The following is a 12,222-nucleotide window of genomic DNA, read 5'->3' as shown; positions in this document are numbered from 1 at the left end:
TAGATCTTCAGTTTTTTAATGAAAATTAAAGTTATTGTGTATGTATATTGTATAACATTGCAAAATATTGGTTCAAAAGAACTAGTCTCCAGCAACAAGTATATGTATATGTAACAAGCATTAATTAAAGAGAACTGATAAAAATAAATCAAAGTATTTCAGTAACAAGAAAAGTTTACAAAACACTTGTTTTATTCAACAGAAAAACATAACCTCAAATATACATGCAATATTTATTAATCAAAGTCAATAATTCCTTTGTGTTACATTTCCAAAAGGCAGCAAATTTGACCAGTAGCACCAAATTTCAACTAGCTAGAAAGTTATAAAACTCTTGAAATAAAAAAGAAAAACACCAAATGCACATGTATCACTAACCAGATAAATCAGTAAATAATTTGTCTTACTTTAAAAAGTAAATTATGGTAGCTACTCAATTTTCAGTCTACTTCTCATAAAGATTTATTTTTTTTCAAACTCACTTCTAAAGTGATAAAAATGTCCATAACTCATAATAAATGGATAGAAATTATGCCAATAGTCACAACACAGTTACAAAAATTCACAACCTACTGCAAATATTTACATGTACCTAACACACCATCCACAAAGTCTCATAAATATCAAAAGCAAGGCAAAAGTTGTATACAGTTCATACTAGTACATATATAATGTAAAATGTATAAAATCTTATTGAAGTCTCTTATCAAGTCATTGGTCAAAAAAACTGTGATGGAATGACTGCTACATCTATTTGGAATGTCAAAATCTGAAAAAAAACATCAATATTCGCGTTGATAATAGTGCCACTTTAGTATATGAAGAGTGATGTGTATAAGTCACATACATGTACTTTTATGCAAATCTTTTAACCCTGCCTACTTGTTGATAAATCTAACAGCATCCAATGGAGGCTGTGTCAGGATCAATTAAAGTGGCACATTTACCAAACTCCAGGATTGAAAAATCATGACATGAAATGGAATGACAGGCCATGCCATAAAACATTGAAATTTGTTTGACCCATTTCCATGTTTATGTTCATAGAATTTTCTGCATTTTGATTCTTGATTATGATCTTCATGCCATACAATTCTCATTATATCACTTGTGTTTCATAAGTTGATCATCATTACAGGTAATTGCAAAATAGCATTTCATTCGTGTGAAATTTAATTATCATACTTAACAGTTGATTTTTTGCTAGTTTCCAACATGACCTGAATCTCTGCTGTTCAATATCAGTGATTTTTTGTTGTTGTTGTTTTTTTTTTTTCAGTTTAATAAACTGCTATTTTATCAACTAAAATTTGTTGTCATGTTTTTTTTTCTGCAAAAATTTGTTTTTTAGAGTAAAACTATAGAACTGGTGTACCTACCTTGTTTAAATAAGAAAACAGAGTGTGTTGTACAGCAAACTTGAATTTAATGGTGTATGTACATGAAACTTATTAAAGGACGAAATGTTTGTATCATATACAATTACAACAAACATATCAAACATTCATTTGAAACAGACAGAAATCAATCTAAGTTAAGTAGATGCTTATGCGAGGTTTACACAAACATTCCAATGATTTGTAAGAGTTTTGTCCCTTAGACCAGGTCTATCTCTCCTTCCATTAAGATCTACTATTTGTTCCATTAGTCAGTGTATGAAGAATCTAAAAACACTCTATAACACTTTCTGTTCAGATGACCTCACTGATTCGCCAATTGTACTTCAGTTTTCAGAATTATGAAAGCATTATTTAAAGGTAAAACCCTAAAAATTTTGAAAAAAAAATTCTGAACAGAAAATGTTGTGCTGTTCATATCCTATAACAGAGTAATCAGTAGGTCTAATTAATTGTATCTAATAATTGCAAGAGATATGTGTATACCAGCTTTTTACTGAAAAGGGTTCCATACCAGATATTCTTTAAAAAAAATAATTCATTTACATACCAGCATCTATTTCAGAAGTAAAACAATGTTTTAAGCAGATCATCTATGTTTCTTTTTGTCTTTCTTTTTAGATTTGTTTTGTTGTGACAGTTGCTGAGACACGTTAGTTGGCTGTTTTGGTTCTTCTGAGGCATTTTCCTGAAAACATAGAGTATCAGAATTTTAAGTATAGATACCTATAAGAATCATGCAGTGTGTGATGAATCCATATCCTTTGTCAACTTTCTCTTAAAAGTGTAAATGCATCTACATGTATGTCTCATAAGTGACTGCCTCATTTATGTCAGCCATGAAGGTCTAGGCAGATATTAAATTTGTTTGGAAATTTGAGGATGAGATAATGAAGTTAGTTTGACTTTGTGCTTTGTTAATATTTTTTTAGGGGGGTGTGGTTAACAGTCAACTGATATTCTTATGTATTGGGGGTTTCAATCCATGCTGCAGTAACAAAAAAAAACAGTAACCAACACATAAATTGTAACCTTATTAAGGTAATATTATACATTTTTGTACTACCGGTAATTCAACATACTGGTAGTTGAGTACCCCACCTCCATTAAATATTGCCAAAATAACCAACCCAAACACCCCCAAACAACTAAGATTTCATCAATTGATGTGCTGTTTGAAAAGGACAAATGAAGACTTGTGCAAATTTGCTCACATATGTAAATTATTATTATGAGAATGGGACTTTGGTCTATATATTAAATAGCTTGATTTTAACCTACTGTAATTGCCTATCCAGTATATAGATTAGAAAGGTCAGTTTCTCCATAAACAATTTTTAAAACATTTTTCTTGTTTTCAGGGACCAAAGAAATACACAGAACACTCAAATACCAACATCTGAATAAGGCGGTTCCAGATGCCTGACCGATCCTAGTTGCAACTGCCAACCCTTGACATTTTTTTTGTTACCAAAATGAAAAAAAAATTTAAATAAAAAAAAAAGAAAAAAAAAGGACCAATCCTAACCTCTTTGGTTAATCCAGATTTTTCCATAATTTCTGGTACTCAGTATTTACAATAGTAAACAACAATGGCTGAGCACTTGCTTCCACCTGTGGCCACAAGACAACTAAATCTACCGCCTGTTGATTTTTCATTCATGTTTATGATGATTGTCTGGTGATAAGTTATTGTAATTAAGGTTTTCATTGAACACAGAGGCATTCATCTTTAGAAACATTTCAAGCTGACCTTGTCACCTCATGAGTTGTTTAAAAAAAAAAATAATACTGAAATAATTTCCGACCTACTGACCTTATCTATTCAAAGAGATAACCAGAACAACACATATTTTCTTAACTTTGTCTAAACATAATCATGACATAGACTTTATTTCAAGAGGCTCTCAGTAGCCTGAATTGCTCACCTGGTTATTTTTTTTGTCTTTCTAGGACAATAACTGTAACAAGGAGCTGTCCAACAAATCTGACTCAATGAACACTTTGGTAGGACTTATCATAAGGATCAATTCATCAAATGAAAGTTTTATTCTATCTATTATAGTTTTCAAGATACTGGCTGAATATTGCTGAAAATATAATTTTTTGCCTTTCAAGGGCAATAAATCTAATAAGGAGTTGATCCTCACAAACTTTTGTAGGTCGTATCATAAGGATCATTTCAGCAATATAAAGTTTCATTCTACCTATCATAGTTTTCAAGATAGTGACTGAAAACTGTAAAAAAAAACATAATTTTTCACCTTTCATGCTTTCTCTCGGTTATAACTGGGCTTGTTAATTGATATAACCCAGCGGCAAGGAAAGAACGATACACATTGTGTACTGTGTCACTATTTTATTTGTAACATCCTGTCCAAGTCCTAAAAGTAGTGTGCAAAGTAGTTGTGTTTTCGGGCACATGTAAACATTTTCAATGCACCCAAATGGAGATTGAGAACCAATGACGTAGCACTTCCATATATGGTAAGTGGGTGTTACTTCCCGTTTTCATTTAAATGTATGCATATTAATTAGGTAATCGTGATAACACAAATAAATCACTAACTTTTATAGCGCTAACCTGATGAGAAAACATTTGTTTTACTCTTATCTAAACATACTATAGTTTTTATAAATATAAACCTTTAAAAAGTGAAACTTTTGTGTTATGTCTCCTTTACTTCATCAAGTTCAAGACCTCAAACAAAAATATAAAAAAATACATATATATTTAATAACCTTCTAAATTAGAATTCATATTGGGACATAGCTGCGAAATCGTAGCTCTTGATCTTTTTTTTTTATATTGCGATCTAGTTAGTTAGACCTACGTTTCGCAGCTAATTGGGACAATGAATCATAATTTGTTCCGTATATTAATGTGTTAATTCATTATTTAGTGTTGTCTTTCAACACAAGTCAAGTGAAATTAATGCATACTTTTCACATGATTTTCTTGGAAATGGGACCCCTTTTTTCGTTATTCTCTCGATCCGCTGCGATATTTAATCGTTTTTAGTGCCAATGTAGCAGAAGGCTAGTGCACAAATTGTTACAAAAAAACAAAATGATAAGGGCTTAATAAGGGGAGTAATCATGGTAATTAAAAAGTACGATAGCACTTTTTACTGAATCGAATGCGAAATATGTCAACAAACCTGATCGCTTTCATTCTTTGGCACATATATAACAGCAAAAATGCATATCAATTGAAATGCAGCTCCTAGAAGAAGACCATAATGCAAAATAGTTTCTACAAATGTCGGTTCGTCGATTTCGATCGCCATGATGGAATAACTAAAGTTCGAGTCAATGTCCGACGATTTTTCCGAAAAAGGATTTCTGATCAGAAAACGGCGTTTCTAAAAAAAATTAATACTCCATTGGCGGACCCAGGAGGGCAGGAGATAGGCATCCCTTCTTCTTATTTGAAACAAATGACATTTCATGTGTTAAACTGACAAAACTGTTAGATAATGTCCTAGCACTACTCTTTATCGAGAAACGTCTTCTCCCTTTGAATTAAAAAAATGATTCTGACTTATCAGCAAATAAAAAAAGAAAACTTGAAAACACTCCAGTTTATGATTAAGTGTAAAGGAAGATTTCATACCCCTTTTTCATTACTAGTATTATATACTAGTATTCTAGTGTTATACCATGAATCAGGGTCGGATCCAGGATTTCAGATTAGGTTAGCAAAAATATAACTGACTGGAGAGGGGGCGAGGTCTCATTCTACTTTTCATTATTTTTATTTTAGGGTTGTAAAAATAATGCTTCGTGGAAAAGATTTCACGAGGACGTTTTTTTCCAATCTTAAAATGAAGAACTCTAATCTATCCACAATATTCTGATCTATTTTTGCTTGTCATGTATAAAAAAATGTGTAGTCGTAGACTTGTGCATAACTATACATACATTTATATACATTTGTCCTGAGATCATAAAGTAGCACGAATTAGAGTATCTAGGAAACCCAGTTATTTTACCCTTAATGTTTATATACATACCATGTAGACAATCGCGTTTGTTCACTTACTCAAAAGGTGGATATAATGGGAACGGTTCAATATAGTAAGAAATATGTATACTTCATTCTGCAAATAGATCGCGAGAGTAACAGTCTTCCCGTGGAGAATAGAGAATATCATATTTAATTTGATGATGAATTATATTTGCTATTATTTATTTTGTGAAAACTGTATTTTCTCTTTGGAACTTGTGTAATTTTCTGCAATTAACATAGTTTTTAATACCATTTTGTCCTTATTGATATAATTCTGTAAGGTTGAGTTGACTTTTGACCCCCTCCCCTCATTGTTAAGAGTGTGCTCTTGGAAAAGAGAATTAGGCAGCGTTTTTTTTATTTGTATTCTTATTTCATTATTATTATATAATTTTTGAAACAGTGAAATTAAGACCGTGTTTTGAGAATTGAAAATAAATATGAGGCAAAATTAAAGAAAAATGTCAAATTAATATCAATTTGTCTACGTTCTGTAATAACCGGTTCCCACTTGTTAGGGCAAATACTCAAGAACGATTATTATACAAATGAAATTGTTGTAAAATTTAAAATATTACGAATAATTTTTCATTCGCTATTGCATTCCAGTTGCAGTATTTATTATCCTTGCAAGAGCGTCGGAGCCAACCCAAGGTAAACTACTTCAATCTCTAACACGTCGATGCATTCCTATGTGTGTTACACTTCAATTAGACTTGTCAAAGATTGCAATTTATTATAGAACAGTATTGGCCCTAAAATAAAAAAAAATCTGTGGTTATATATTGTATTCCAAACCCAACAAATCCATGTTCCCCATCATAAAACAAAAGAAACACAAAAGGCATGATATTCGATTTTGATTGTATGCAAGTATTTTGGAGGTTTCGGATGAGGATGCCCCTTTATATAGTCTACGAATGACAAATTGTGTCAGTGTTTAACATCATGAAACCCCGAACGCAATTCAGACAGAAAGGCGCACATTAACATCATGTGTTAATTTCATCAAATTCCATTGCTGAGTTTTCTCAGTATACAAGCAGTTTACTTCCATAATCAAGGTTATGCATATTATAAATATTAGTTATTCAATATAATTCCGATATACACGCTATTGTGCGTTTGTGCTTTCCCTTTCTGCGATTTATCTTTCAATAAGTGTGTGCATAGACTTTCGGCAATATTAAATCCGTTTTCTCAGAAAGCACCACATTTTCACTGGGTTGTTCTATAAAAAAACTGATATTGAATTAGAACGAATATCAGCGAAACGAAGCGAGAGTCTTTTGATAACCTTGCAGACTTATATATATATAAAGGTCTGAAAAATTCCCAACGATGTTAGAACTGTCAAATTTGCGATGCAAATTTTTGGTCGTTCCCTCCGCGGGACTCGAACTCGTACCGCTGTGACATCTATGGCAACACAGCCTGCAGGAAGTCCAGCACCCTAGACCACTCGGCCAGCTAGGCTACATAAAAAATATAGCTTTCGCTGGCCGGGTCATTCCTCCTCGTAGGATTAATCTAGGGCTGTAACTTAGTACACGATGTATGGTAGTACGGGACAGTTCATTTAGATATTATTGTGTAGGATAGAGGATCAAATTAATGATGCATGTCACAACAAATCAATATTATACAAACGTCTCAGAATGTGACGACTCTATTCACTACACTGCTCCATCGGATCAAGTTGATACAGGGAAGATATGTAAACGTATAGAAAGGTCTGAAAAATTCCCAACGATGTTAGAACTGTCAAATTTGCGATGCAAATTTTTGGTCGTTCCCTCCGCGGGACTCGAACTCGTACCGCTGTGACATCTATTTACATATCTTCCCTGTATCACCTTGATCCGATGGAGCAGTGTAGTGAATAGAGTCGTCACATTCTGAGACGTTTATATATATATATATGGACGGTGCTCTCACTCGATGTGCAATTGTCAAAACATAAAAAAAAACACGTATACTTGAGGTACACATAAATTAGAAACACAACTTATTTTGATTATCTGGAAAGTAATATTGAACCCTAAAAGTTAATATTATTGTTCTTATTTCCAGACCTACAGCAACACTAATAATGCATCAATGGCTAGCTTAACAACCACCCCGTTAAATCCGTTGCCACAAATGTGGTGCTTATCGCAGACATGGTTAATTCATTACAAATTTGGAAAACTTGCATGTATCTGAGGAACAAAAATATCAACCCTAAGGGGAAAAAATTAAGATTTGTAATTCTATCAAAGGATGAAACATGCAGTCAACTAAATAATATTTGTCACACTATTCAGTATTAAGCAAGCCGTCGTAGTTCTGTGGATTACATGTTTGTCAACCGTTTCTAAGAAAAGTATCACACCACGCACTAGCAACGTGCTTATCTAGGTAAACGTCATACCGATGGCTATGTTAATTTGTAGGTTTGACATGTCGTTTGTGTTACTATGCTCAAGATTTGAATAAATGTGGTGCCACGACACAGTGTCCGGATGGAGAGGTAAAATGCGATCATGAAGTTTGTAAATAGGGCTACTAGAATTCAAGTATTTTTTTTGTATTATCTAGGTGTAAATGATAAAAACAGAAACTTATATATACGATTTAAGCTAATTAAGGCATTGCAACTTTGTTTAAGGGATATATCAGAAGAGAGCTAGCTTATACAAAAATAAACACGCAAGACAGAATATTGCGATTCATTGTGTTTTAACCAAAATGTTGGTCGATCGAGATTTCATCCGATGGACCTTAATCCAGGGGTGGATTCAGGCGGGGGCGTGTCGGGCGTGCGCCCCCCTAAGATTTGAAAAGGATTGTCAGGTGTAGATTTAGGCGGTTTTAGATGGAAACTTTAATTTCTCACTAATTTTACCGCAAAATATATCGACATTGCACCCACCTTAGATGAATATTTCAAAAATTTAACCTATTTTTTTTTAACTGTGCGCCCTCCCCCCCAAAAAAATCTAAAAACCTGGATCCGCCCCTGCCTTAATTTATTATAGATGTATTGCATTATCTTCTTCGTGTTGTCTTTTTTGTTTTGTTTTTTTTTTCCTTTATTTTCTCAGCGGTGTAGTTTTGCAAATAATTTTTTTTTAATATCTGCTCATATCATTTTAGTTTTAGTAGCTGACTGGGGCAACGGTTAAATGTATTTGGAGAAATGAGCAGTGTTTAAAGTCATAACGTTGTTGTCCTTATAACTTTCAAACCATGTCCTCTTGGGAACTTGGGATTACCAGTCTCGGATCCAGGTATTTCCCTGTATCAATTGATTTGCAACAAAATACATACCCCAAACACGTGGTCCATGCTTCCGAGTGCATGGCTCTTTTTAAGTGAATGTGTTTTCTTGGAAGTTTTGGAATAAATAACAAAAACCCCCATTTTTTCGTTGTTTTACCACAGACTGCCCATTTATGTCGCATTCTTTACCCGAGTGATAGCGTCATATTTATCATTTGATTTGATTTGATTTGATTTTATGCTTGTTTGTTTGTTTTCCATTTGATCTTGTTTCAGTTTTCAGCTTATCCTCGCACATTTTAAATTTAAAAATGAATATTCTGAAAGAGGTTACCGGAATTTCATGACTAGGAAATAAATAGAAACGACATTACTTTTATTTCATATGTCAGACTCATATTAACAAGACAAAAATAGTTCATAAACTAATGAATATACCAATAGCTACACGGCTGATCCATTATGTTTTAGCTATGTGGAATCCACGAATTTACTAGCAATGGTGCAAGTTCACAGTATCATGCTGGATGTCTTACACCAGAGGTAAATTGAGTTCTCTTGCACAAGTGTATGATCATTTTACGTATCGGAGATAATCGTCAGATAACAACATCCTTCCACAGTCACGACTACATGCTTGATATTTGGGTTTTACTTTAATTATTTAATGCTCTCATAAGCAATACCATGACACAACCTTCGGAAGGATTTTACTTGGTATTCGTGACGAAGTTCACAAGATTTTTTAAGGTTATTTCCGGTTTTTTGGTTGTGTTTTGCATTTTTTTTTGGCTTTTTGGAGATTTTTTCTTTGAATCATGATGATCATTATTATTATCATTATTATATTATCATATACGTCACCTTTTCTCATAGCTTTGGTCGCCAGATGTTGTATTCGCTTCTCAACCAGTACTTTTTTTCACTGTCGAAGTCCGTAAGACTGAAAATTTGGCCACATTACGTTTTGTTTGTATTTTATTTGTTTTAACCTTCATTGCGAGTGTTCTTTACAATTTATATTCTTTATTTTCATAACATTTTTTTTTGTATTGTATTGTATTGTATTGTATTTGTCCCTTTGTTATATTTTTTTTCTTTTTCTTTTTCTTTTTCTTTTTTCTTTTTTTTTTCTTTTTTTTTTTTTTTTTTTTTGCTTTGATATGTTGTACGACGTATATTCTTTAGTTTCGAATAAAGGCGCCATTTACATTTAGCAATGCTGGTAAATTATTTTGCTCTTGAAGGTATGCGTAGGAACTCAAGCAGCTCCGATACAAATATTTGGACGACGTCGTAAGAGGCAAGCACATGCGCCATCGACCGTGAAAATTCAATGTTGTGATACTGATTTATGTAACAAGGACGCAGACATTATTGGCAAAGGTATACCAACTTATACTGAGACAAAATACATCTTAAGGCATGTGTTGCTGTTTTTGCTGCATCATAAGAAAGACAAAACACCGAAGATAAAATTACAAATTATTGCAATATGAACATTTTTCTTTCGTTACATATCTGCAAAGTCATTTGGGTAAACATGTGGGATTTCGTGCATATGTTTGTTGGTTTTGTTTGCTTAAGTGTCAGTCAATATAATGACCCTGAATGCTCTCAACTATTTGAACGAAAATATAAACAATTTATCAACGTAAAAAATAAATACAAAAAACGTACATACATATGAATGCAAAAGGCAAACATGATTTCTCTCTAAAGTCGTCAAACACTACAAGCATCGTTAACTTGTTATTCTATTAAAAAGTACGTGGAAGCGCTAACACTACGTTGTTTCATCACTTATGAAAAGTGTTTATACATATACTTTCAGCAACAACAGCTACAGCTAAAATTACCAGCACGGTTTCAGTCACTACAACCAAAGGTTTTCAAACAACTACAACAACAAAGAACAACAACTGCACGGAACATCCTGAATGTATTTACCTTATTAAAAACTTTCAAATATGTAGCGATACTTATGCTGCACAAAACGTATGCCCAATAAGTTGTGGCGTTTGTGGTAGTACAATATCTCCTACAGTACCGGTATGTAAAGACATGTTCCCGGATTGCGGAAGTCTAATAGAGCACTTCCAAGCTTGTAGCAGTGTCGAGTTCTCCTTAGTGAAATGCCAAGTGTCTTGCAATTTATGTAATGGAATAAATACCGGTATATCAAATATAGAAACACCTGTACCGAGCATGGAAACGCCAATGCCAAATATAGAGACACCAATGCCAAACATAGAAACGCCAATACCAAGCGTAGAAACTCCAATACCGAACATAGAAACACCAATGCCAAGCGCAGAAACTCCAATACCGAACATAGAAACACCGAAGCCTAATAAAGAAACTCCAGTGCCTAATATGGAGACGCCGATGCCTAGTAGAGAAACTCCTTAGCAAAATAGCAAATAAATAACCAAACTCAGAAATGTAATTTAACTGCGAAAAAATACTTGAGTGGTACTTTTTGCCTGTATGAAATAGTTATAACTGATTAGCCTCTGAAAGTCAATCTTTATCGTGATATTGCCAATAAAAAAAAACATACATCGATTAGTTATCATTAATTTTTGTACTGGAATCACAAGTAATAGAATAGTAAATCTCTGTTTGCTTGCCCGATGGCACCACCAAGATAAGCGTTTTTAAGGCAACAGGTATATTTTCAATACGCTATACGTGATGGCCATAGTATCAAATAACATGTTTAATCACTACTGTCCATATGATGTATGTGAAGGTATTCCACGGAGAGAATTGCATGCATAATTGAGAGAATTTTATGGTGTGTTTGCTTCATGTTTCGGTCCATTTCAGTTCTTACTTTAAAGGGTGGTTAAGATCTTATTAAACTAGTTTAGCCCCACCGCAGACATGCGCCTGTCCATAGCCAGGGCATGTTGGTCATTTATTCGTCTTTGTGTTGTTATTTTACTTAAAAGTTTTATTTTGAAGAATTAACATCTTTCTGTTACCATAGATTTTATTACCTTTGTTGTAAGTGCCTTTCAGAGCTCACTGGAAGGTATGTTTATATTTATTGAAGACATATTGGTGGTCTCTGAAAGTAATTACTATTTTGTAATTTAGGTTATACACTGGCACATAAGTTGCGTTTCACCATATCCGTTATTTTTTTTTTCTAGGAGAGGTAACTGTAGCATTCAAACCTATCATAATCATTTTTCCTATGGACTGTTTACGTTATATACAATGTTTGTAATGTTAAGCAGTTATTTTCCAATGCTTCAATATGTCAGAATGAGCCATGAATAAAAATGTTGTTTAAGAATTGGCAATAATAAAAATTTTGTCTATTGAAAAATCACATAAATTTTCCATGTGCATATTGTTTATTGCGCGAAGTGCAATAAACAAAATATGCATATGGACAATTTGTCATTTTTCTATAGACAAAATTTTTATTAAAGCCAATTCTTATAAATTAATTTTAAAACATATTTTTATCTTTAAATATGAGAAAAGTAGCTCTGAATTTAACTGAATAGGGGTATGTCAATATTTTTTTTATCC

At 33.0% G+C, this 12,222-nt stretch overlaps 2 protein-coding genes across 2 annotated transcripts; one reads left to right on the top strand and one right to left on the bottom strand.

The window, feature by feature from the left end:
• On the bottom strand, positions 1 to 4,715 carry LOC148628325 (protein MANBAL-like). Its single transcript, XM_088586057.1, has 3 exons — positions 4,559 to 4,715; positions 1,948 to 2,085; positions 1 to 769 (listed from the first exon to the last, which is right to left on the bottom strand). The coding sequence occupies exons 1-2, from the start codon at positions 4,685 to 4,687 to the stop codon at positions 1,987 to 1,989; spliced, it is 228 nt and encodes a 75-aa protein (XP_088442183.1). The 5' UTR covers positions 4,688 to 4,715; the 3' UTR covers positions 1 to 769; positions 1,948 to 1,986.
• Positions 4,716 to 5,414: 699 nt separating this feature from the next.
• Positions 5,415 to 11,241, top strand: LOC148628324 (uncharacterized). The gene is made up of 6 exons (XM_088586056.1): positions 5,415 to 5,477; positions 6,019 to 6,063; positions 7,845 to 7,921; positions 9,145 to 9,216; positions 9,921 to 10,059; positions 10,508 to 11,241. Exons 1-6 carry the CDS (start codon positions 5,459 to 5,461, stop codon positions 11,083 to 11,085), a joined length of 930 nt encoding a protein of 309 aa, XP_088442182.1. The 5' UTR covers positions 5,415 to 5,458; the 3' UTR covers positions 11,086 to 11,241.
• The last annotated feature ends 981 nt before the right edge of the window (positions 11,242 to 12,222 follow it).

The sequence above is a fragment of the Perna viridis genome, chromosome 1, assembly GCF_037379345.1.
Source record: "Perna viridis isolate PV_CMFRI_1.1 ecotype Kerala chromosome 1, ASM3737934v1, whole genome shotgun sequence".
Lineage (NCBI taxonomy): Eukaryota > Metazoa > Mollusca > Bivalvia > Mytilida > Mytilidae > Perna > Perna viridis.
Note: the sequence above shows the minus strand (reverse complement) of the source record. Positions and strands in the feature narration are given on the sequence as shown.